Source organism: Cucurbita moschata, unplaced genomic scaffold (assembly GCF_002738365.1).
Source record: "Cucurbita moschata cultivar Rifu unplaced genomic scaffold, Cmos_1.0 Cmo_Scf00007, whole genome shotgun sequence".
Lineage (NCBI taxonomy): Eukaryota > Viridiplantae > Streptophyta > Magnoliopsida > Cucurbitales > Cucurbitaceae > Cucurbita > Cucurbita moschata.
In genome coordinates, this window is record NW_019268523.1 from 777,817 (window position 1) to 803,943 (window position 26,127).

The following is a 26,127-nucleotide window of genomic DNA, read 5'->3' on the forward strand; positions in this document are numbered from 1 at the left end:
ATATATATATATATATATATATATATATATTTTTTTTTTTTTTTAATTTTAAAAATTATTTAGGTCAATACCATATTTAAAAAATACTCATAAATTTGGAAAAGTAATACCAATATTTTTAACTTTTATAAAAAAAATACTTAAAAGTTATTCCCATCAATATATTGACGGAAATCATACATATATGTCTCATAGATCATCTCCCACCTCGGTTTTAAGGATATTAATAGTGAAACTTTTTTTTATTTGTTAGTGAATGGATATTAATATTGCATTCAAAAGTTTATGAGTATTTTTTTGAAAGTTAGTTTCGTCCCTCTACTAATTTTAGGAGTATTTTTGAACCTTTTAAAAAATTTCAAGGTATTTTTTTCTTTAAGTTTTTAAAATTTTAAAAATTAAGATGTTTTTGAAACTGAGTTTAAATTTATTTTAAAAATAAAATATTAACTATTCATATTTAAAATTAAATGTAGGAGAATTTTTTAAAGTTTAAAGGTTTTTTTTTTTCAAGGTAGAAATGAATTATTAAATTTTTTGAAATTCATACAAAGTTAATAGTGAGGCCCAGGCTTTGGACAAAATGGTTAAGCCCAAAACGTACGTTAAGGCCCATAATATTGGCCCATCGGATCCGAACATAAGATTCCCCACAGGCCAGAAGGTAGCAGCGCTAAGTTCATTTCGCGCCCGACTACACTCACCCTCGCAATTCTTCTCGTCCAACTTTCAATTTCAATAGCATTTTCCCGCCACTGTCACTTCGATCTTCCTCCGCTCAAGTTCTTCAGCGCATCTTCTTCACCATGAAGATTATTGAACACTTCCTTCTCCCCCTGTGAAGTGTGAAGAACTAGAGATGGAATCCCAGATACAAAATCTCAGTGCTCGAAAACCCTTCTCGGATTGTACCAATACCATCGTCTCCTCGCAATTGTCGCCTTCCAATTTCTCCGCTCCCATCAAACCGCGCAAGCGTGTAATTAAGTCTGCGGTAAAAGATGTTGTCAACATTCAGAAGAAATGCGAGCCAAGTTTTGCGTCTGAATCTACATCCTTTAATTTGCGAGTTTCAAACCCTAGTTCTGGTTTTCTTCCTACAGAACCTAGCTCTGATTTTAATCCTGCAGAAACAAACCCTACTTCTGATTCTCTTCTTCCAGAACCTAGTTCTCGCCGTCTTCCTACGGAAGCCTCCACTCCTTTGCGGCGTACTGATTTGTCGTCTAGTTCAGGTAATGGTTGTACTTTCTGGTATTCGTCGCTATCGTTGTTTGGTCCTTGATTCTTTTGGTCGGTTAAGTTTCAGCAACTGTTATTCCCTATTTCTCAAAATACTTCAGTTTACTTTAAATACTACGTTGGAATTAAGGATTACAAGCTATTTTGGGATTGTTAGAAATATTATGCAGAGGAGATTTGTTGTTTTACTGTTATGCTTCTTGTGTGCGATGTTGAAATTTCTGCCTGTGAAAGAGTATTCTTCTGATACGTATGGTTATATGTACTAGGAAATTCAATATTTGGGATTTTTTATCTTCAATTTTTCCATGGCTTGAAGCATTGAGTATTATATTACGCTTTGACGTCAGGAACCGATCGCGTTCCGGAGCCCCAGTCCTTCTACAGTCGAAGGCGCCCTTCGAATAAAAGGAAGAGCGTTGAGATAGCAGTTCCACCATTTATTTTCTCTACCGCATCGAAAATCCAAACTGGGTATGAAGCTCTTTGCACTTTTCTCCATATTTAAGACAAAATCTCCTCGCGCATGTAAATCTCTGATGCGCTTAATGGATTCAACCAGAGGAATTTAATTGTGGGTTCACAACGCCTAATGATAGTGTTACAATGCTATTGGGAATCCGATGGTTGTTAAGTTTCATAGGAGAAAGTTGCCTTCTCTCTGCAATAATTATCAACCTGGGCGGCCCCTGCCCTACTTTTTGGAAAAATTAAACGGTTCTCTGGTCCTGGTTTTGGAAATTTTTTACTGTTCTAACAATTACTGGTCTGGGTTAATCTGGTATTACTCTTACTTTATCTACAATGAGGAAAAATTGCAGCCACCTAAAACCGTGTTTGTCAGCTTTTTAATTTTTAATTTTTTTACTTTTTGTGATAGATTTGTCGAGCCTCAATTGTTTGACTGCCTTAAATATGAAGCTCTAGTCTGTTGAGGCTTTCATCTTTGTGACTGAATGCTTGTTTGGCTTCCAAATTGCAGTCAATTTTTGTTACTATTTTATAATTTGATTTGATGGAAAAGTAAACTTAAGATAGTGGGCACGAATGTTGACATTACTACTACTACATTGTTTTTCTTCTAAACATACGGATTAATGGATACAAGAAATATGTCTTCTAATATGAGATCCCACATTGGTTGGAGAGAGGATACCCTTGCCCTAGTGGATGCGTTTTAAAGCCTTGAGAGGAAGCCCGAAAGGGAAAACTCAAAGAGGATAATATCTACTCGCGGTGGGGTTGAGCCCTTACATACAAAGAGTTGTTACACCTAATTTCTCATTTACTCTTTATTACTCATTTGTTTGTTAATTGTTCCCTTGCTTTTATGCAGGGGTGAAAGAAGAGATGGATACAGTAGCACATCCAAAGCAAGAACCGTTCCTTATAACAAGGTCCGTCTGAAAATAATAGTACTGCCCATTTTCTTTTATCTGTCAATCTAAAATTATGTTACACTTTTATCCTTATCTTTGCTCCTTGCTTGTTTAGGTTTTAATTTGATGCTTATTCTTTATGGTAGCAAAATAGGAGTTCTGACCTTTCTCTCAAAAATGTGATGCTATCTGTACTTATCTGTACCACAATTAATAAGCTCTGTTCCTGATTAATTGGTCCCATTGTATGAACGTTAGGTTAACCATAGTCATGGCGTAGGCAATATTTCACCAACTTCTATTTATCTATATCCACGGGATATTTAACTAGCTAGATAGAGGTTGACTTTTTTTTTTTTTTCTTCTACTTCTTAAAGAATAGTAAATACTTGTTATGAAACAAGAGTCCCTTTCAGTAGCTTAACTGTTAAGATCATCGCATCTCCTTCTCTTTCACTTTGGCCAATATGACCCATGGTATGGTAATTGACTTATTCTACAGTGAAAAGTTTCTCTTGTTTACCACTGGCCAATAACTGTTTGTTAGCAGTCGGCTACTGGAAGTTTCAAATCACCTCAACAAAATTATCTAATGATGAGTAGCTACTATTTTTTTTTCAGAGGCAGTGTGCCATAACGTATGGGGAAGATGAGTCCAATGTTGAGCTTCCACGGGAATTTGTTGAACAGAAGAAGGCATATTTTTCGGAAGTAGATGCGTTTGAACTACCAGAGGAGGAGGCTAAATCATCCGACTCGGAGTAGACGATGGTTTTTTATAGTTATAACCATTCAAGTTAGTAGCCTGTATTGTTTAAGTTCTTGTTCATTACTCAGAAACGGTTTGCTCTGTTCTGTCATTCATTTAATATACAGTGTAATTTTGGAAGCATGAAACTAACGCCATAAAGTTTAATCAATAGCTTTGTCAAGTCTAAAAATTAATCAATAATAGCATTTAAGGGCTACACAAAAATTAAACTTCATCATCTTTTGACTTTGTAATCTTTATCTGATTAACTATTAATCTATTCTGCAGGCTGTTAAACTTTAATTATTGGAAGATTATATTTCTTACCTAATCCCTCTCGCTTTTCCATTTTATCGGCTCAGAAAAGTATAAACCTGCATGCCTACGTTCTTCTTTTTCAGCCCTTTATCCATTGCCCATCACATCTCCTTTCTTTAGACGCTACTGTTTTCTTAATGAATTGGTGCAGACCTTTCTGGAAGTAAAAGTAGTTTGAAATGATCCCATTCATTTAAAACAAGTGAGAATCAAATATTTAATCATGACACAATCAACGCATGCATCCATTCAAAAGTAAAGGCCTTGATTCCCTCAGTTTTCTACTTCTCTAATCAATCACTTTAAAGTGTCTAGAAAAATAATTGGGCATCTCTTCCATTTTTCAACACAGCCCTATCTTTGAAGTTTCCTTGCAGTTTATGAACATTATTCCCATGCAAATGCCTGATGGGACCTCTTCCTTTTGACTTTACCATTCCCATTATACTAAAACTGGCAGTGTTCTTTGACAAAAAAACATCTTCCAAATCAAAAGCACCGTTCTTTTTCATTCAAACCTCTTAATTTACCTCCATCTCCCCTCTCTGCCTTTCTGGTTTTTGTTACTTTTCCAAGTGTTGAAACTTTGAAAAAATTGGCTCCCCCATGCAATTCCATTTCTATGAGTTAGGTTCACCTGCCAAAGCCATGGACTTTATAAGAACCCCCCACACTCCCTCCTTCTTCATCAACACTACCCGGAAAATTGTTACAGAGCTTGTGGGTTCTTAGCAATGGCTGATTCAGGATTCAGAGGAGTTTTGATTTTGAGTTTGGGTTTGGGTTTGTTTATGCTCTTTTTGGGCACTGCCTCAGCTCAACTCTCTACTGGTTTTTACTCTTCTTCTTGTCCAAATTTGTTGTCCACTGTCAAAACCTCTGTTCGATCTGCTGTCTCCAAAGAGGCTCGCATGGGGTCTTCCATTCTTCGCTTGTTTTTTCACGACTGTTTCGTCAATGTACTTTTCTCCCATTCATCTTTCAAACCCTTTTTCGTTTTCTTTTGTTTCTAACTATTAAGTTCTAAAGGTTGCTTTTCTTTTTTTCAATGATTATATGCTTTTGTTCTGTTTTGCTTGGAGATTAGGGATGCGATGGGTCAATTCTGTTGGACGATACGTCGAGCTTCACTGGAGAGAAAAATGCTAACCCGAATCGGAACTCCGCTAGAGGCTTCGATGTCATTGATAACATCAAAACCGCTGTTGAGAATGCTTGCCCTGGCGTTGTTTCTTGTGCTGATATCCTCGCCATTGCTGCTCGTGACTCTGTTGTTCTTGTAAGTCCTTACAACTTTAGTCTAATTGGACTTAATTTGGTTATTGAGCATACATGACGTTTGTAGCTAGGAGGGCCGAGCTGGAATGTGAAGTTGGGTAGAAGAGACGCCACAACCGCGAGCCAGTCCCAAGCCAACAGCGACATCCCCGCGCCAACTTCAACTCTTAGCCAACTCACCTCTAGATTCAGCGCTCTCGGCCTCTCCAACACAGACTTGGTCGCTCTTTCAGGTTCATTATCTCCTTCTCTAAAGCGCTTAAACTAGAAAAAATGGTGACTTTTTGTTAGAAATCACGACTCTCTATAATGATATCATATTATCTACTTTGAGCATAAGCTCTCACTACTTTGCGTTGGACTGTCCAAAATGTCTCATACCAATGGAGATGTATTCATTACTTATAAATTTATTATCATTCCCTAAATTAGTCTACGTGAGACTTCTTTCAAACAATCTTCAACAATTCTCCTCTCGAACAAAGTACATCATAGAGCCTCCCCTGAGGTCTATGTATCCCTCGAACTCTCCTTAATCGAGGCTCTACTTCTTTCTCTAGAGCCTTCAAACAAAGTACACCATTTGTTCGACACATGAGTCACTTTTGACTACACATAATTCTCTTTGTTGTTTGTTTTGACATATTTCGATCGTGGGTCATTTTCAACACTTTCAGGTGGGCACACAATCGGACAAGCAAGGTGCACAACATTCCGAGGTAGAATCTATAGCAATGCCACAAACATAGACAGTACATTTGCAACAACAAGGCAAGGCAATTGCCCCAGTGCCTCAGGCTCCGGCGACAACAATTTGGCTCCTCTGGATTTACAAACTCCAAATTCTTTCGACAACAATTACTTCAAGAACCTTCTTCAGAACAAGGGGCTCCTACAATCAGATCAAGTTCTCTTCAATGGCGGATCAACAGACTCCACTGTCCAAAACTACGCCAAGGCCCCTGCCCGATTCTTCTCTGATTTTGCTGCCGCCATGGTCCGGATGAGCGACATCAGTCCTCTTACTGGCTCCAATGGCGAAATTAGGAAGAACTGCCGGAAGGTTAATTAACCAATGTTGCTCTGTTATGTTCTTGCTTGAAGAAGAATAACTTTTGTCAAAGATTTAAATTTGAAGTGTTTTTCGATATGGGTTTTGCGTCTACAAGAGGTTTGTGATGATTAAAGAACTTTAATACTAATATTCTGTTGGCTGTTTGTTTGGAACTTTAATACTAAACCCTTCTTTCACGTGGAAGTTCTTGATAATTTGACATTTTGTGGAACCAAACATCATTAACCCCAATTAATATCGCACTTCCGAACTCCTTGTCTCATCTCCAACCAATGAAAAAAAAAAACTTAGCAAAAAATAAGAATAAGACAAAAACCCATACATATTAGAAGATGCCACAGCTTTAAGCAATCCATGACACTATACCAAATTCCCCATTAATTAGAGAGGGTTCCAATTAAGTCTCCCACCTCATTCATTGCCATTTAATTCAAGTTCAAAGTTGGCATAGTCACGGGACCTGTCGTTTTGGTTGAATTGAGTTGATTTTAGCTCCAAATGAAATTCAATGTCACAATCGCACTTTTATAACAACGGGACAACAACAAGTCCGCTGTGAAAAATTCTAACTTTACAGATAATGTCAGTGTATGTTTGAGTCTGATCGTGACACTCAGCTCATTTCGCTCAACAACAGCATGTGAAGAGTGAAGCAAAGAAAAAAAAAAACAGTCTTCATTCAATTAACCCATTTACAAATGATTTAATTAATCATTCATTCATTGATGTAATATATATTAAACAAAACACCGACTAAACCCCATGCATGTGCGACCTACTGTTTATGAAGTCAACCCAAATGAGGAACACTGATTAGTAGCACAAGGCTGCACGCCAACACAAATTTACCAAGCTTTTACTAACTATTTTCACATAAAATTAAAGCCCTTTTGTTTTTGTTTGTTTGTTCGTTCGTTCAAAAATCATCTCAAACCAACAACACATTATTAGTTGCACTAAAAGCAATACCCAAAAGCCATAAAAATCAGTTCCCAATAGCTAAAGGTGGTGAAGCTTAACCAAAGTAAGGAATATGTTGGGTTGAGATAGGGTTAATTAGTTGAGGGGCAGTGGTGGTGCTGATGGGCGGAGAAAAGATGGAGGAGGAGGAGGAGGGAGGAAGAGGCGGGGGAAGAGAGAGCGGAGGTGGCTGAGAAGGCGGCGGAGTTGGCGGGGCAGTAGGCGGGGTTGCGGTGGTGGATACGAGCCCGGTAGCGGAAATGAAAGCGATGTGGGAAGAGGAAGAGGAGGAAGGAGAAGGGATGATGGCTTCTCTATATTTGTACTTCAAAATCTCAGTTCTTATAGCGTTGAGGTCAGCTTGTAAGGTTTGAAGTTGGTGTTGGAGAGCAGAAATGGCGCCCATGCAGCCGTACACTGGATCCCTCAGCCTCAGATTGGCTTCATACACCAGGCTGTTTGCGGCGTCCGCTCTTTGACTCTCCGGCACTTCCTACAAATTTTCACAAATTCAACATCAAATGAGCTGGGTCCGGACAAGATTATATTTTTTGTCCCCGTCTATGTTCAATTCACCGACCCATTTCATATAAATACACTTTCGGTTAAATTAGTTAATTTTGAAACCCTAATTTAAATTATTTTAATAAAAATTTTAAAATAATTATATAATTTTAAAAAGAATAATAAATGACCTAGAGGAAATTCAATTCCCTAACAAATTCTTCGTGGGGAATCTCCGACTCAGTCCCCGCAAAAATAATAGGAGAATTTTGCGGGAATGAGAAATGAAATAGGTGACTGGGATAGGGACGGGGAAGGCTTCCCCATCCTGCCCCTGTCTACTTTCCCCGCCCTGTGGACATCTCTAATTTGACCTAATCCTTTCGGGCAATAATTGATACAATAATTGTGGGTCGATTAAAAATTTATAAAATATAGTAGTAAACTTAGGTAGACAAAATTACAGATCTACCATATCTGTTTATGTATTTTATAATATATAGTACGTTCCACAGTCAAAATTATAATTAATATGAAATTCAAAACCGAGATCTATTTTTATTAATTTAATATAGGCCTCAATGGATCTAAGCACATCCCTTTGAACAAGAAAAATGAAGAGTGAGGGTCGATGCTTACCATGAGCATCTTAGCCACGTTGCTGGCACCAAAAACCTTATGAACCGAAGCAAACTTGTGGGGTTCATGCGGAGAGAAATATGGAGAAAATGGGCATTCTTGAGCGCACCTTCTTCTTAATAGCTTACAGGCCGCACATGGCGTTATGGTATTCAGCGCCCCAGCTTGACTCAATATCTGCCTTCTTCCCATTAATGGATAAAACCCTTCAACCACCTCCCTCTTTATCTCATCAACCTCCTGCAATTCTCTGCCAAAACAAACCCCAAATCATTAACAAAAACAAGCATTTAGGCATATGATTTTGTCTACTACTTACTTACTTACCTTTCTCTTGACATTCAGGCATACCCGAATCGAAGAACAAGAACAAGAACAAGAAGAACAAGAACGAGAGAGGGTTTGGGTTTACTTAAAAGGAAAGGGAATTATATTGTATTGTATGTTAAGAAAGCTGAGGAGAAGAAGAAGAAGAAGAAGAGGGGGTGAGTTATAAATATGATAGGACTGCAGCCTCACGTGTGGCTTCTTAAATGCATTTTGACTTTGGATCCATGTGAACATTATTTTGCTTTGTTTTTGGAAGATAATAGCTGGGAAACATGTCAATGTATATGTGTAATTAATGATGATTTATGGTATAAACAATGTAAATTGTATTTGATTTGGTTCCAAATTCCAAGTTTGAAACGTTTTGAAGTTGTAAGAAGTGAGGAGAAATTAGGTTGGTAGTAGTTTGATGTCAAGATCAGAATCCTATACAACAAATGGTTGCCTTCAAGGTTTTGATAATAATAATGTAAGTGATGTAGCTGTGATTGTTGGTGAGTATCCACAACACATCGTTCACTAAAACACTCAACATTTCTCACTCAGAAAATGACTCAACACCCTTTTCCCCGATGCACCTTAATTACGAATTCTTTATAATGTTGGAGAGGAGAACAAAACATTCTTTATAATGTTGTAGAAACCTCTCCCTAACATATGCGTTTTAAAATTGTGAGACTAATGGCAATACGTATCAGGCTTTGACTGTTACAAATGATATCAGGGCTAGACACCAAGCGGTGTACTTGCGAGGATGCTGGACCCCAAGAGGGTAGATTGCGAGATTTCACGTCGGTTGGAGAGGAGAATGAAATATTACTTATAAGGGTATTGAAGACTCTCCTCAATAGACGCATTTTAAAACTGTGAGGCTGTCAATATTATTATCAGAGTCAGATATCGAGCAGTGTGCCAATGAGAAAGTTGAACCCCAAGGGTGTGGATGATGAGTTTTCATATCGGTTGGAGAGGATAATGAAATGTTCTTTATAAGAGTGTAGACGTGTTTTAGAACTGTGAAGCTGACGATGATACATATCAAGCCAAAACCAACAATATCTACTAGTAGTAGGCTTAAACGGTTGGAATACCAAAACTTTGAATGGGAAGAGATTGATTTAGTTGGGTGTGTGAATTTGAGGAGGGTTGTGTCAAAGTGGGTGGTGAAAGTGAGGGAAAGAGGAAAGCTTACATAAACTATTGATACTAAATGGATATTAGGACTTAGGAGAGAAGAGTATGAATAAAATAAAATGGTATGCTTACACTGCAAGCAAACATAGCACCATCCCTCCTTGTTTGACCCCTATTTTCAGCCTTACAATTCGCCACCTTCTTCTCTCTCCTCATTCCCCAAACCTAACTTTCTCTCTCCTCATACCAAACCCTAGATGCTTCCATAAATACACTCTTTCCTTCTCAATTTTGTTGGGTTTTAATTATAAATTCCAATCATGTGCATTCTGAACACGTACTCGTTGTTTACACGTTGCATTGTCGTTTACATATATTGATAGGACATCGAGATCCGTTATATACCCATTAGTTAGTAGTTGAGTTTGTGTCACGTCAAGTCAATTTAGAGCAAGTTCGAGTCGTAATAATGGTGACACAAAAACGGTCTACACTTTTTAACTTAACCCCTACAAGGTTGTGTTCATCTAGGTTTCTAACAAAATCTTTGGAATTCCAGATGAAAACCCTAAGGCCGGTTTGGTGTTCTTCGAGGGTTGACCTGCCCTTGAACCGAACCGCTCCGCTCGACCCAAAAGGGGTCAGCTCGTTAAGGCCGGTTTAGTGCATATAAGTGCAAACTGGCAGATGGGCCTCGGCCTAACGGTGTTAGCCCAAGTAGTCAAGCCCAGCTTTTAGGCCTTTGGGCCTTTTGGGCCATATGAATTTTGGGCCTTTAACTACTCTGAGAGAGTAGTTTTAGAGTAAACTATGTCCGAACAGGAAGGAAAGATTCAATTCAAGAGATATTCTCTTCTCTCTAGTTTCACCCTAAACAAAGGTGTGTCACCCTACCTAAGATAGAGATGCCCCTAAAGTTAGGAGAGTGATTGATTCGAAAGCCCAGGTACAAGTAGGACATTCCATATAAAAATCGTTCTTCTCCTCACATAGATGGTCCTCTCTCCTCTTTCACTCGGTAACGTGGCTTCACTCCTCTCCAGTCCCAATTTTTTATCGATAAGTAGGGTTCATTCTAAGGTTCCTTATTTTGACTGTAACGTAGAAGAAGCCCTTTTCCTTGCCCCTAATCACGTGTCACTAAATTTATGTCTCACTTAGACGGGATAGACTTATTTTAAATATTTTTAAGAATAGAAATAGGAATATTTGAATGAAGATAATATAATTAATTAACAAATGAGGCACCGTCATTTGGACTCTAAGCTCTTAGTATAAACTTAATTTTTGGTCAAATCTTAAATATTTATCTTGAATTTTGTGTTGGAAAACAGAATCCAGAGCAGTTTGATATCCACATGGAAGACATAGTTATTAATTGGCAGAGCTTTTTTAGGAACTTTTTATTTATTTATTTTTAATTCGTTTCATTGATTCAAAGCTTTTTTATTTTTCCCATAATTTAGTGATTTGAGTTGGCGCAAGTTCTGGGAAAACGTCATGAGATGACTTTGGATTGGACAGTTCGAACACTCTTTAACTTTCTACTGTGTACTCATCACTTCCGTCTGCCATTAATGCATAAACAAAGCTGAGTTATTTATTGTAACAATAAATAACATAAATAACGCTTTAAAACCTTCCTGTTTTGTTTTCCTCCTCAACCAACGTGAGACATTACAGTTCTCCTCTCTAAATGATGTGAGATCTCACCATCCACTTCCTTGGGGCCTAGTGTTTTTGTTGGCACACTGCTAAATGTCTAGCATTGATATCATATGTAACTGTGCAAGTCCACCGCTTATGGGTATTATTCATTTTTACCCGTTACATATCACCATCAACCTCATGGTTTTAAAACGCATCTACTAAAGAGAGTTTCAACACTTTACCCATGTAAAGAATGCTTCGTTACTCTCTTCTCCGTGGTGGCCTAGATGAGATCTTGCATTTATGGTTCCTCCTCCGAATCTCTCTCCAACGAAGGGCAACAAAATATAACTTAAATTGGCAGTTATTTCAAAGTAGACTGGTTTTAACGTGTGAAAAAGGATGTATTTTGGACACTACCCTCTTTAGACAATCAGTAATGTTCTAACATTAATTTCCCAGCTTCCTCCAACCACACGGCAGCTTCCTTACTCTACCTCACTTTTTATGAGCCGACCTTTGGGTTCGTATTCTCATTTCTAGATTCAACTTCATCAAAAGGGTTTCGTTAAAAACATGTTTGGAAATGATTATGAATATAAAAAAAATTAAATTTTTTTTTAGGGTTTAGGGTTTTTAAAAGAATTGTATTTCAGTCATTAAATGGGTGATTATTGGGTTTGGTGAAAGATTGAAAGAGTACACCAAAATAAATGAATATTAATGGAAGAATTAACCATGAAAGCTAAAAAAGATTTGATTTTGTTGAAGCTTGACATGAGCTATGCCAATTCAACGACATTTGTGTTCCATACGTTCCATAAAATTACAACATTTTTCACTCCAAACACACACAAACACTAACAAAATACTCAACAAAGTGACAAAACAGAACAAAAAGCTTATGGGAATTCACTGATTTTCATGCACATTTCAACAAATTATTAATGAGTACCTCGGCTTGCAGATCCATGTCCGACAATGGACAACAAAGCGTTCTTCACACTCACTAACCGGTAACAACCTCGGAACAATGAAGCTCTACGTGAAGAAGAGCCACCACCAAAGCACAAAGTCGACGTAGGAGAATCGGGGCTCCCCACCGCCTCGTCGCCCTCGTTGTCGTCGAAGCTACACTCGAATGGCAAGCTTGGAGAATTCGAGAAGCAGCGACGATGTTTGAAGAATTTAGGTCTAACGAAAGCGGAGGGCGACGAGCGAGAGGAAGACCATGATGCGAAGGAGGAGGACGACGACGAGGAGGAGGAGAAGGAGAAAGACGAGGCGGTTCGAGATTTCCTAAAAATTGAAGTGAAACGTGTCGGCTTAGGAGAGACTTTGGAAGTAGAATGCGAAGAGGAATAGTAAGAAGGAGGAGGAGTAAGAGGAGGGATAGAGGTGTCTGAATAAGTATGCTTAGGAGTGCCTGGGCGTGACTCCCATCTGAACGGAATGGCACCAGTGGCGCCGCCGTAATAGACTCTGAAAGAGGAGTTGGCGGCGGAGTTAGCCTCCTTGAGAGAGACTTGGTGGTAGTTTCCAGCTTCCATGTCGAGCTCTTAGTGGGTTTGTTTGAACAGATCTGAGAGGTGAATTTCAAGATCCAAAGCAGCTGAATTGGATTGATATATATGAAGGGAAAGGCATTTGATTTTGGGGTGTAAATGCTAAGGCTGTGTGTAGCTCAACAAGGTGCAATAAATTGAAGTTGACAGACATAAATATTGATATCAGGAATTTGTCTTTATTGCTTGAATCAATGCAATTAACATGGTAATCACTAAATAATTAGAATTAACCAACCCCCATTTAGTGATTTGGTTTCTAAATCAATTAAAAGTGTCATAATTAGTTAGAGTTTATTGGTTCAATACGTGGGTACCAATTTAATAAGGGGAGAGAAGATGGGCCCTTTTGCAAATCAACAAATTAATGAGGGCATGATGGAAAAAGACACTTGAGAGGAAGACAGAAAAAATTATTTTATTAAATATAACATTAATAATTTAAATTTTTTAAAAATAATAATTTAGAGACTAAATGGATACTAAACTTGTAATTTGAGTGAAAGGTGGGTTTAGGAGGGTGAAGATTGGTGTAATAAATGAGAGATGGTCGTGGTCCATATGACTCGTGCCAGAAAGCTTGCTACTTTAATGTGATTTTTTTTTTTAAAAAAAAGAAAGATGGTTGGACAGACATTGAGAGATCATTAAAACCCTCAAAATATCATGTCTGTGTGGCGATTGTTAATTTGCTACATGTGTTTATGGATTTAAATTAGGTTCCAATTCCAATATATTTTTTTTCAAAGATATTGAAATTATTTAATTTCGTGATTGACATATTTGATATAGATTAATTCGATTTAAGTGAAGAAAATAAAATAAAATATATTTTTTATTATATGATTGAAAATTTTAAATTTTTATTAATTTAGCCCACAAAATTAATTTTAAAAAATAGACGAGACATATAACTAATTTATTAAATATCTCAGAGAAAAAAAACAAGGGGCATGAAGGATGAGACGTGTCCTTCCGTGTTAATGACATGTTACTATAGATGATTGTTTGGGTTGAAAATGACAAGAGAACAAATTTTAATATCACATGATTTCAATTCAAATCTATAGATCTTAGGATAAACGTAAAAAATTAATATAAATGTGTCAAAATTAGCCTTTTTAAAAAATATTTTAAAGTTATATATATTAAATTAAAAATTGATATGGTTGCTCAAAATGTAAAAATAAGGTAAACATTAATAGGGATGAAAGATGGATAGGGCTTAAAAAGGAGGGAGGGAGATAGAATATTGGTGGGTCCATAGGTAGATAGAAACATTAGTGTAACAATTATTGAATCGAAGGCAGGACGAAATGCTCCAATTAAAACCTCGTGTGATGCATAATATTAAATTTTTCGGAGTTTTACGAAAAAACTTAACAACATCATATAAGGTTGGTGAATGAATGTTCAGTACAATTTAAGGTCATATGCTTTTGGAACGACAAAAATAATTTCATCATATTAAAAATAGTTCGAAAAGCATTCTTAATAACTAGCCTCCATTTACGAAAATTATGAGGTAAAAAAAATATATTGTAGAGGTCGGAAACGCTCTTCAAACCCACATGCTTTAAACAAACAAGAGCCTCTATGTCGACTCGTGAGATTGTATTGAAGACGATCGTTGACTATAAAAAATCAAGGTCGATGAAGATGTCAAAGGGCATTTATTTTTAGAGAGTAATTTATTTTTTAATTATTAGAAAAAAAAAAACATTTGGTTGTACCAATGACTAGACATCATATTGTTGGGCTATAAACATGATGGGCTAAATGAAAATGTTAAGACGAATTGGGCTCGTGAAAATGTCGGCCCAAATAGCTTTTATTAATTAATTTTATTTTTAAATATTTTAATTAAACTATACTAATAATAAAGAAAACAGTAGAAGATTGGGACAAATCATATTCACAAAATCAAGCTTTGATTTAAGGATTAAAATTGTTGCAACAAAAACATGGTTGATGAATACGACGTCGTAAGGAAAAGGAAATTGGTTGGTTGTGGAAAAGGAAAAGGGGTGCACTGTCCGCAATCATTCTCCTATTGCCTTTTTCTTTCCTTTATTTTTCTTTTCTTCCAAATAATCATATATCTATATTTATATATAATCTAATTTTAAAATATTTTTATATGGATGTTGAATAATCAATTAATTAATTAATTTACAAAAGCAAATATGTCACATGCCACTTTTTAAAAAAAATTAAATACATATAAGTTTTATAAAAATAATTATTATTTTTAGTTTAAACGATGATATATAGCCAAATATGGGCAAATGAACCAATTATTAAGCGGGGGGCTATAAAGTTCTGTACGTAGGAGAGGTTGTCACACTCCTCGAAACTTCTTTGTTGGAAGAAATCTTTTACTTTATGCTTTTCTAAATTTGAAAAATACAAAAGTATCAAAAAGAAGAAAAGAACGAAAGCACTAAATGAGAGGGAAAAAAATATAAATTCAATAAATAATAAATAATAAAGTGAAAAGAAATTGTATATAGAATTTTATTTTTGTTTAAAATTGAAAAAAAAAATATATGCTTAATAAAGAAACCTTCATATTAATTATTCTTCTTCCATTTCAAAATATATTCAAATTAAAAATCACAGTTAATTTGAATTGATATTAATTATTTAGAAAATAACGAGATAAATTTGACAAATTAGCATTTAATAAATAAAGAGCGATATGTAATATTAATAATTATGGACGACATGTCGGCGGGATTCAATCTGAAGACGATGGGCCATTGTAACCGCCAACCACTGATTAGCGCTTTTAACCGCAATCCACGCTCGAATCAAAATATCGGTCAACTCTAATCCACTACATCACTCTCTAAACCCACCAATCAGAATTCGTTCAGGTCCAAATTTCAACGGTCAAAACACCAAATACTTTGACTATGATTGCTTTACCCAATCAGAATTGCCCACGTTGGTTTTATCAGTGGATTTAGAAGCAGAGGAACTTCCCTAAAGGAGAGGAAAAGCCGGAGTGTTCAAGAGGGGAATTATTGTGGACCCGATTGAGCGAACTCGGGATTGAAACTCAGTGAAGCCTTTTCGGAACGAGTTGCGGAATCGGTCTCCTCAAAACATCATCATCATCATCTCTGCCTCCATTAATCCTCCACGAAGCATTATAGTTTCGAGGATCGCTTTCACATCAATGGACTCGTCCCCAAAAAGTCCAACCCAACATTCTCTTTAAATTCTCATAACCCGAATCACAATCGAAACCTGAACCAGAACCCATTCTTCTTCAATGGCGGAACCACCGGACCCGGCTTCCGAGGCACTAGCTGAAACCAGACCCCAAATGGGCTCCGATTCTGACCCATTTGGGCTCGGACCCACCGGAAGTGGCGCTTCGACTCCGGCGCCCGGGATTCGGCGGGTGAATTTCAGGGCTGTAATTGACACTAATCCGCCATTCGGGTCAGTCAAAGAGGCCGTGACCCGGTTCGGTGGAAGCGGTCCATGGATACCCTTTTGCAAGGTAACTGATGAATTTTTCTACATTTTTGTCCTTTTTCTTTCTGGGTTGGAGCTTCAGGCTCTAGAACAGTTTTTATAATGTTGTTTTCGTTTTTTGTTCTGGATTTCTTGTCGTTTACCTGTCGAGGAAACATGGGCTCATGTCCCATTCCTGGTTTTGTCTCATTTTTTGAACATAACTACAAGAATCAGTTTACCAGGCTGCATTTCCTACTTGTGTTATGGCTTGTTCATGTTTATTTCTATGAGTTCTTATTCACTATGAACAATCATAATAAAGCAGCAGGGGATAGAGGAGTTTGATATTAAGAGAATGGAAGAACAGACAGCTGAGTTGGAGAAGGATCTGATAGTTAAAGAATTGGAAACACTTGATGTATTGGAAGAACTTGGTGCAACAAAGAGAATGGTGGAGGATTTAAAAAGGCAGCTGCGAACCGAAGCATTGAAATGCTTTCCAGCCCCAAATTTCCATTCAGGGGAACAGATTTCAAGTCCTAATGTCAAAGAAATTGAGGAAAGTTTTGGTGATCTCATTAACAATCACGAGCATGTGTTTGGAGATTCATGCCCTTCACCTGATATGATCTTAATGGAGTTGAAACAAGCAAAAATGAACCTTGGGAAGACTATAAATGATCTGGGTGTCATTCAAACTTCTGTTGAATCTCTTAATAGGAAAATGAAGAGGGAGAAGAGCTTGCTGGCTAAGAGACGAGATGAGGTCGGGCTAAAGCCGAAGTTTTCGGGTCGATCAACATTGGACGAGGAGGAGCTCAACCCAATTCAAGTCAAGTCCCAAGTGACTAACGATGTTGAATTCAAAGATGTGTCTGAGAATTCATTGAGGGAACCTCCTGAGTTGAGTCCAAAGGGTGGAGAACTCAAGAACACAAATGAGCACAAAAGGGCTAGTTTGAGGGCTGCAGAGTTGAGGTTGGTTGCAGCCAGAAAGATGGAGGAAGCTGCAAGAGCAGCAGAGGCAGTGGCTCTAGCTGAAGTTGAAGCTCTAAGTAGCATTGATGGTTCAGCTGGGTTTTCCTTGCAAGACCCAGAGACAGTGGCATTTAACTTCAAACAGCAATCTTTCTTGAAACCGGGAGAGTATCGATTCGACGAGGCGAATTCTTCAAAATCGTCCATCGAAAAGAAGTTGAAGGAAGCAAAAGAAGAGCTTAATCTAGGTAAGAAAGCTTTGGAGGAAGCTCTAAACAGAGTTGAACTTGCAAATAGCAAGCAAGTAGTAGCTGAAGAGAGTCTAAGAAGATGGGTACCAGAACATCATAAGGGGCCTGCCATTTACTACCCGAGTGGCCTCAACAATTTCCACCCTCAAGGCTCTCCACTGCACAGCATGAGTAGGGCAGATGGTGTAGGAAATAAGGACTCAAAACCTGTTCTAAGATCGACCATTTCCATGCGAGATGTGCTAAGCAGGAAGCAAGGTTTATCTGGAGACAAAAGGGATAGGCAGTCTGAGAAGCAGAAGGTTGGGTTGAGTCAAATGCTCCATCTGCATGCACTAAGAGAGGATCTAAGATTTGGCTCAAGAACAGAGAATGAAAGAGATGAGCAAAAGAATGTGCCAACGGAAAGAAAGAGGTTTGGGTTCATCCACATAGCTCTCCCCATGAAGAAACAGAGCAAGAAAAAGGCACAATCATGAACAATCTAACATATTTATTCATTCATTAGTGGGTATCGGTTCTGAGTGATGTGTTGTTGTAATAACACATTTGTGATATTCAATAAGTTCCAGCGATCTTCATCACTGGTTGTTTAATGTCTAGGTTTGAGGCTTTGTAGAGTGATTGGTTGATGCTTAAATTTCTTGGTCGGTGAGTATAATGTGTGCTAGACGATTGATGTTGCCATTGTATTTCCCCCTTAAATTTAGATATCATCTGTTAATACTTGTATGCCACTGTTACTAGCAGATATCGTTCTTAGAATTCAACCCTCTTTATTATGATAGTTTACTCGGATTAATCCACATGCGGTAAATGTGTTACTAAATTTCTGCCAAATAAATCAATTTCTTATTTTTTTCGTCCTTTTTTGCAAAGGAATAAATCAAATTCTTACCCTCAATTAAAAGTTATAATATTCTCAATAAGATTTATATATATATATATATATATATATATATATAGAAATATAAGAATAAAATAAGTGGAAGTTTTGAGGCGAAATTTAAAATGTTTTAAAAATGTTTTTTTAACAAATAAATAATAATAATAAAACTGGTGATTTGTTTCTTCACTCAACCACTCACTCCCAAAAGAACTTTCCGTATTATTTTTCTTTTTTAAAAATATATATTATATATTTTTTAATTTAATCTTCCTCTGCGTCTCCTTATTCTTCTTCTGCTTCTTTCAAATTTATTTATATCTAAACCAATTATGTGTTCGTAGGTACATAAAGCTTCCCCATCTCTAAATTTCCCTTATTCATGGAAGTCGAACCGACGCCGCAACCGGGACGTCTGAACCGGCTGAACTCCGCCGTGGCCGAAACCTGGATCGGAAAGCGGTTCAAATTAACCGAAAGGAACTCCAACTTCACCACTGAGCTCCGAGCTGGCACTGCCACCTTCTTAACCATGGCCTATATCTTAGCTGTCAACGCCTCTATCCTTGCTGACTCCGGCGCCACCTGTTCCCAATCTGACTGTGTCCCTCTCTGTTCCGACCCTTCAATTTCAATCTCCAACTGTACCGGGTTGGATCTCCGGGTTATACAACCCGACGAGTCCTGCAAGTTCGACCCTGTCAATCCCGGCTACGCCGGTTGCCTCGATCGGGTCCGTAGAGACTTGATTGTAGCGACGATTGTTTCGTCGCTCATTGGTTCTGTTATAATGGGCGTTTTTGCGAACCTTCCTCTCGCTTTAGCGCCAGGAATGGGGACTAATGCTTATTTCGCTTACACCGTCGTCGGATTTCATGGCTCCGGTAATATATCCTACCGGAGCGCCTTAGCCGCCGTTCTAATGGAAGGGTTAATTTTTTTACTAATTTCCGCAATTGGGCTTCGTGCAAGGTTAGCCAAATTAATCCCAAAGCCGGTCCGAATCAGTTCCTCTGCCGGAATTGGGCTATTTTTAGCCTTCATCGGATTGCAGGGCAGCCAAGGAATTGGTCTAATTGGCTTCAGCCCGTCGACGTTATTGACAATCGGAGGCTGCCCGGAATCTTCCCGGGTGTCGGTGGCCCCGTTGGTGACTTACCTGAACGGAACGGTGGGTCTAATGGCCGGAGGAAAGGAATCGGACAAATTCCTCTGTTTGAACGGGCGAATGGAAAGCCCAACGATGTGGCTGGGAATAGTGGGATTCGTAATAATTGCGTATTGCTTAGTGAAAAACGTGAAAGGGGCTATGATTTACGGGATCATATTCGTGACGGCGGTTTCGTGGATTCGAAAAACGAGTGTGACGGCGTTTCCAGAAACGCCGTCAGGGGAGGCGGCGTACAACTACTTTAAGAAAGTTGTTGATATACACACAATTAAGAGCACAGCTGGAGCACTTAGCTTTAAGGATTTGGGGAAGCCTTACTTTTGGGAGGCCATTGTCACTTTCTTATATGTAGATATTTTAGATACCACTGGAACCCTTTATTCAATGGCGCGATTTGCCGGATTCATTGATCAAAATGGAGATTTTGAGGGTCAGTATTATGCCTTTATGTCTGATGCTACGGCCATTGTCGTCGGTTCCTTGTTGGGAACTTCGCCGGTGACGGTGTTCTGTGAGTCGTCGACGGGGATAAGGGAGGGCGGCAGGACGGGGCTGACAGCTTTGACGGTGGCGGTTTATTTCTTTCTGGCGTTTTTCTTTACGCCGTTGTTGGCCTCGATTCCGGCGTGGGCGGTTGGGCCGCCGTTGATACTGGTGGGGGTTTTGATGATGAAGGCGGTTGTAGATATTGAATGGGATGATATGCGGCAGGCAATTCCAGCCTTCATGACGTTGCTTTTGATGCCGTTGACTTATTCCATAGCGTATGGTTTGATTGGTGGAATTGGTACTTACATGGTGCTGCATGTATGGGATTGGACTTCAGCTGGTTTGAAAAAATGTGGTCTTTTGAAATCCAGGAGTGAGGTCAGCGGGTATAACGGGCAGCTGCTGGCTGAAGAAGGTCCTTTTCGGAAAACCGTACACCCCGAAGTATAGTATTAGTATATAGTATTATTCCATGGTTGTAATAACTATTTTAATTAAAATCAACAACTGAACTTTACATATTGATATTGCTAGCATAGCTTAGCCACATGAGGAGGGCACGGGCACAGCGGGACAAGCGCCAACATATCGTAGTCAAAAGCTTTTGACTTTTTATGATAATAAATCAAAATGCCAGCACGTTGCTTCAGTTTTGTCCTATGTTTATAAAATTTCAAGAAAACATATTATAGGATACAGCTGCATTTGTAACCTTCAATTTTGATCCATGTACTTTTAGAAATATTTAGTTAGTTTCTTGTACTTTTAAATAATAATTATTATTGCATCTATCATTTTTATATCGTACATGAACGAAGATGAACAAGAGATAGAAGTAGTATTTATATCGAAAAAAAGATGATATGGGAAATAAAGAATAAGATGATAAATGTGTGGTGGCTTCGGGGATTGGAAGGAACAAGATGAGGCATTGCCACCAAAAGCATGGGATGATGCCTCTTCGCTTCACTTTCATGTGTGCCCGAAGGCCAACCGAACCCACACCGACATGGCTTTTGAGGCAATTGGGGATAAGACAAGACAAGACATGGTCCACAACACGAGTCAAAGGACTTTTGAAAGCGTCGCATATTTGTCTCCACAATCCACAGGGAAGTAACCACGAAGCTACCTATTCTGCCACAGACACCCTTACATTTATAAAAATCTCAACCAACTTAGGCAATGGGTTAACTATACAGCCTCATCTCTCAGCCAGATGTCTTTTCAAATCAATCTCACGCGACAGAAATTTAATCCAAACTATGCCACAAGTTAAAAGATATTTTTGGACAATTCTGTACAATCTCGCACCTACACTGATCAAATATCTGTGTTCTCATAACTATGTTAACAAAATAGATTACTTTAATATCCCAAATTTCTACATTAGTTTTAACAATTAAATTTACCGCAAGGGGTAAAAAAAAGTCAGTCATATAAATAAAATCCCCCAAAAGAAGAATATCAATTACAAGTGTTTTTGGGCAGCACACGCTAAAGTATGACAGTGGCAGGATATTCTGTTGTTGAATTTGGTGCGGTAAGTTCCAACACAAGTGTCCGAGGCTACTACTAGTGACAAAAGGTTAAATCCTGAACAGATGTGGGAATTGGTTTTCTCCTTCTTGGAAGTTGGAAATTCGCTTAACTCCTCTTGTTGGCAAAGTATTAGACGCCGTCTAATTGTTTCACGTGGTTTGGTGTATTGCTAACCATATGATTTACGATAAAACAAGTCTAAACCTCCCATCGGCTGGAATGGTACAATGAAGCGCCAAGTGGGTTGTAAAGATTACCTCATGTGAGCCTCTCCCTTCTCAGCCTTTCTAGTTCCTTCACCATCTGCCAATGTTCCAATGACAGGGAGGTTTCTCCATAACTCGCAGATACCAGGCGTCCTATCGTTAGCAACCTGACAAAAATTACAGAGGTTGAGAATAATACGAGGAAAGGACAAAATCAGGAATGAACACCTAGCAAGTAATCATGTACTGCTTGCCTGCTTAAGTCTTGGCTGCCTAAGCTCCTATCTGCCTGCTTTACTTCCACCAAGTCATTTTCTACAACCTGTCACGTTGTAGATCCCAACATTATTAATTTCAAGCACAAGAGGACAATTGGCAAATCGACATATCTCGCTTTCAAGATTCGAGTTAACCTAATATGTACCTGCTGCATTTCTGACCCAATGGAATGTGGCAATGACCTTACATTAGATAAGTACCACCCCCATGCTTCTAGTGCATCCATGTCAGTAATTGCGGATGAACCTACAGATGAAGGTTGGAAAGGCACAACCAAATCAGCTGGCAAAATGTTTGATTTGCCCTCGGACAAAATTAGCAATTGGACATCGGTTGCCATATCCATTTTGTAGTATTTGAAATCATATTCGACCTGGAGAAAAGGCTTATTTAATCAATACAATGATGAGGAGCCGGTAATATTTCATCAACGTGTATGTACAAATAGTTGCATTAGCACAATACCTTTTGCAACTCCATTAGATTTTTCAGTAACCTTGCATTTTCAACTCCAAGAGAACTCAGTGTACCTACTTCTAATTGAGTTTCATCAATCATCAAATGTGTGCCTTCTGCCAGTTGAAGTACGCCAGGAACCAGTCTGTAATTTGCCAACATATCACACCAATTATTTCAATTTGAATGAAATCAGAGAAGCATGCATTAGCCAACAACTCTCAGCATTGTTTATGTGATAGAGAAAAAGTCATTGACCATTAAGTTACCTGTTTATCTCATAATCCTTCTTCGGTGCCAGTGAGGCAGTATTTAGATATTCCACTGTGAGAGGTATATATTCCGTGAATGGAAGAAAGCTCTTCACGGTAAGCCTGAGTTGATTGCCAAAAATGGACATACTTTCTCTGTTAAAACCTGTGAGGTTTAGTGAAAGTTTGCCCACTGCCATGGAATCCACCCTGGCATGTACCTATTCAAGAAATTTGTCCATCAAAATTTAAAGCCACACATGCAAACAGGGTGATAAAATAATTAGCATCGCGACTAATATATGATAGAATTATTTTTAAGAAAATGCCCTTGTTTTTAAGAGAACGCCAAAAACTATCGCCATGGAATTAACCCTAACCTTGGACAGAAGATGCAACAACAAAAAATGGGCTGCAAGTCCATCATTGCCAAGAGTAACGGTCAGGTGATTCAGAAGAGTTGCACGTATCTCTTTAATTTGATGGGTTGTGGGCTGTTAGATAAGAATATAAGATTGTATACATAAGTGGTACACAATGAAAAAGCAGAGAAAAACAACGCTGGTGACAGCATAAAAGAAATCAAGAGGATAAAATCAAACATCACTTGTAGTTATAGAGTACCTCTAACACATGGCTAGTGCGGAGAAAGTCATGAACAGCAAGTTTCCTGTGAATAACACAATGAAGACGTGGTACCTATACCAAAATAGGAAATTGATGCTATATCAATTAATCTAGAATAGCTTAAAAGTTGTTTTAACTTCCGCTAAATCGACATTATATAATTCTGGAAAACTAATGCTGTGAATTTTAGTAGTAAAACGCTAATGAACCTTATATTATTAGGAGTAAACATTATGTGTTATGTGTTATGTGTTATACCTCTTTAATTCGTAAATGAGAATTAGTTAACAGTCACTTCCAATGGTAGTCAACTAGATAAAAGAAAATGGCAAACGGTCAAAATGCATCAATACCATGTCGGGAGGAAATTGAACTGATAAGTCCTCACTTAAACCATCTGAGAACTCATCATGATCATCCTTTTCAGCTTTTTGCTCTGTGCCCAGGGTAATAACTCCAATAAACTCAAAAACGTCATTCAACTTCAACTCAGACTCCACAGTATCATATACCTGCAATATAAATAGATATTCAGAAAATTAAGAAACACTTCCAACCCCACTACACAATTGACAATAATTATATGAAAACCTGACACGGGATAGGTTGGGTACTTACCTTAACTAGACAAGGAAGAAAATCCCTTTCAGCACAAAGAGTGCTTAGACTAGAAGTAGCCGCAGTTGAAATATTCTGGGACGGTAAGCCCAGAGAAAGTTGCTCGTCTTTCTATGAAAAGAAAGAGACGAAAACAGAATAAATAGTCAAAGTTGCTCGATTGATACATGATTGCACCCATGCAATAGAAAATGAACTAGTATTAAAAAAAAATGTTCACCAGCTTTTTTGTACTGGAAGAATTTTGAAGCTCATCACTTGGAGCCTGTGATTTAAATGGAATGTCAGAAAAGCAGCGGCCACTATTCCTTTTATAACAAAACAGAGAAGTAAAGTAACTGATCCACACATTAAATTGTAGTTAGAGACAAAATTAAAGTCTACTAAATACCAAAATCCATGAAAAATTCTCTATGAAATCAAAATTCCAAGGAATAACTCTGTTCTCGTCTTGTTTGGAACCATGCAGACTTTCTCAAAGGCTAAATGACTAGGATGGAACTCCAACTAGAGACCTTTCCATTTAGAGCCAAGTACCTATAACTATTCAAGCTTTCCGGCCAAATGTCAGAAATCTATCAGAACGATAACTCCATATAGCTCCAAGCAGGGACAATGCCAAGAATTTAAATTTAGGGCGGGAGAGGCAGAACTTTTATGCAGCCCCATCCCTGGCACATGAATAAATCTAATAAATGCAGTAAGGATGAAATGAACAGCCTAAGGATTAAAATAAAACAAGAGCAAGTCATAGAGGAAAAAGTACATGTAAGTCCATATGATCAACGGCATTTTCATCCAATCTGCAACGCTTTTGTCTGGTTTCGGATGTCCCCTCAGCACTATGATTGATCTCTCCTAAACTTGATGATTCCGTCCAAGAATTTTGACCTGGAACCTGAACAAAATGATACAGAAAGAACTAAAGAATCAGTCATCAAGCATCACTGGGTTTGACTTGTATGTGCTCAAATTTTAAGGTAGAAAACTTTGCAATAACAGCTTATAAACCAGGGATTTCTATTGAGAACTCACAGGCACACAGTATAGCAAACGGCGTTCCCAGATACGCATATCTGGTGAAACTCCAGTTGGACATTGAGACGAATCCGTATACTTGGTGGTTTTCCAAGTGGTGCCATCCTTCACAATACCAGAGAAACTCTTAACACACATGAAAACAGCAACATCTTTAACAAATAATTGCTGAGTAGAATATAAATAAAATAACCTTGTAAGCGCCAACATAGAACTCATTTCCCAGCATATCTTGTATCATTCCCCTGAACCGAACAAGAGTGTTGGGCTGAACACATCTAACGCTAGAAGCGTTAAGAATTGGAACCTACAGAATGCTATCATCAAATGACTGATTCCAAAAACTAATAAAACTAAACCCTTTAATTCTTACTCAATGCCAAATAAAACCTAAATTTCTACGATAACATTTATTCCAGAAGACCAAAAAACGATATAATTGAAATACATCCACACAACAAGAGCGTCAGTGTAATTAAAAAAAGCAAATCAACTAGTCATCAAATACACAGCGGAGAAGAACTCGATCGCCTCAAGAACTAAAGAAATTTCCTTACAGAGAACAGATATAAGTCAATTTGGGAGTAATTGAACCTTAGATAGACCATTTTGGTCGAAAAGGAAGTGGCGAAATGGTTCGAGCGCGCCCCAGTCCTTGCCATCAAAAGACGCAGGATTAGAACCCGATGATATCGCCTTCTCGAAGGTGGATCTCACAGCGCCAAGTGGATTAACAAGGAAATCGTACGGAAGTCCAACCATGGCTGCGTTCTCTCTCTGTATCTCTATCTCTATCTCTCTCCTGTCCACCATCTTACTTTAGCGCCCTAAATAGAATGAAGCAGGTAGAGAGATTTCCCGCCATATCGCACAGGCTACGCTTCTTAGTTCCCGCCATTTTTCCCGTCCCTGTAACTGAAATTTGGGCCTGGTGTTCTTATTGGGCCTTACCTTAACAGATATTGGGCCGCCGACTCCCAACTTTCAGCCCAAAGCTAATTCAGATTAGTGGCTGCCACTTGGCTTAGACTCGGCAATA

The 26,127-nt window shown here is 38.2% G+C and overlaps 7 protein-coding genes across 8 annotated transcripts; 4 read left to right on the forward strand and 3 right to left on the reverse strand.

Annotated features, from left to right (window-relative positions):
• The first annotated feature begins 637 nt into the window (after window positions 1-637).
• LOC111445210 lies at window positions 638-3,541 on the forward strand. Its single transcript, XM_023083466.1, has 4 exons — window positions 638-1,235; window positions 1,593-1,716; window positions 2,579-2,639; window positions 3,243-3,541. Exons 1-4 carry the CDS (start codon window positions 860-862, stop codon window positions 3,384-3,386), a joined length of 705 nt encoding a protein of 234 aa, XP_022939234.1. The 5' UTR covers window positions 638-859; the 3' UTR covers window positions 3,387-3,541.
• Window positions 3,542-4,051: 510 nt separating this feature from the next.
• Window positions 4,052-6,195, forward strand: LOC111445207 (peroxidase P7-like). The gene is made up of 4 exons (XM_023083463.1): window positions 4,052-4,649; window positions 4,778-4,969; window positions 5,036-5,201; window positions 5,646-6,195. Exons 1-4 carry the CDS (start codon window positions 4,425-4,427, stop codon window positions 6,038-6,040), a joined length of 978 nt encoding a protein of 325 aa, XP_022939231.1. The 5' UTR covers window positions 4,052-4,424; the 3' UTR covers window positions 6,041-6,195.
• A 497-nt stretch (window positions 6,196-6,692) lies between these two features.
• Window positions 6,693-8,735, reverse strand: LOC111445211 (LOB domain-containing protein 15-like). The gene is made up of 3 exons (XM_023083467.1): window positions 8,474-8,735; window positions 8,147-8,396; window positions 6,693-7,496 (listed from the first exon to the last, which is right to left on the reverse strand). The coding sequence occupies exons 1-3, from the start codon at window positions 8,485-8,487 to the stop codon at window positions 7,059-7,061; spliced, it is 702 nt and encodes a 233-aa protein (XP_022939235.1). The 5' UTR covers window positions 8,488-8,735; the 3' UTR covers window positions 6,693-7,058.
• A 3,253-nt stretch (window positions 8,736-11,988) lies between these two features.
• LOC111445301 (uncharacterized serine-rich protein C215.13-like) lies at window positions 11,989-12,925 on the reverse strand. Its single transcript, XM_023083594.1, has one exon. The coding sequence runs from the start codon at window positions 12,808-12,810 to the stop codon at window positions 12,205-12,207; it is 606 nt and encodes a 201-aa protein (XP_022939362.1). The 5' UTR covers window positions 12,811-12,925; the 3' UTR covers window positions 11,989-12,204.
• Window positions 12,926-15,892: 2,967 nt separating this feature from the next.
• On the forward strand, window positions 15,893-18,209 carry LOC111445606 (WEB family protein At2g40480-like). 2 transcript variants are annotated; one of them, XM_023084104.1, is made up of 2 exons: window positions 15,893-16,339; window positions 16,625-18,209. In XM_023084104.1, exons 1-2 carry the CDS (start codon window positions 16,106-16,108, stop codon window positions 18,002-18,004), a joined length of 1,614 nt encoding a protein of 537 aa, XP_022939872.1. In that variant the 5' UTR covers window positions 15,893-16,105; the 3' UTR covers window positions 18,005-18,209. The 2 variants fall into 2 exon arrangements, with proteins under 2 accessions (XP_022939872.1, XP_022939871.1); XM_023084103.1 differs by having other exon boundaries at window positions 15,894-16,339; window positions 16,622-18,209.
• Window positions 18,210-18,695: 486 nt separating this feature from the next.
• LOC111444670 (adenine/guanine permease AZG1-like) lies at window positions 18,696-20,720 on the forward strand. Its single transcript, XM_023082652.1, has one exon. It carries the CDS (start codon window positions 18,794-18,796, stop codon window positions 20,519-20,521), a length of 1,728 nt encoding a protein of 575 aa, XP_022938420.1. The 5' UTR covers window positions 18,696-18,793; the 3' UTR covers window positions 20,522-20,720.
• Window positions 20,721-21,367: 647 nt separating this feature from the next.
• On the reverse strand, window positions 21,368-25,935 carry LOC111445598 (mini-chromosome maintenance complex-binding protein-like). The gene is made up of 15 exons (XM_023084085.1): window positions 25,683-25,935; window positions 25,282-25,395; window positions 25,086-25,193; window positions 24,817-24,948; window positions 24,271-24,315; window positions 24,051-24,161; window positions 23,786-23,944; window positions 23,430-23,504; window positions 23,186-23,299; window positions 22,824-23,026; window positions 22,564-22,699; window positions 22,244-22,471; window positions 22,074-22,141; window positions 21,871-21,986; window positions 21,368-21,782 (listed from the first exon to the last, which is right to left on the reverse strand). The coding sequence occupies exons 1-14, from the start codon at window positions 25,899-25,901 to the stop codon at window positions 21,872-21,874; spliced, it is 1,827 nt and encodes a 608-aa protein (XP_022939853.1). The 5' UTR covers window positions 25,902-25,935; the 3' UTR covers window positions 21,368-21,782; window position 21,871.
• Window positions 25,936-26,127: the final 192 nt, after the last annotated feature.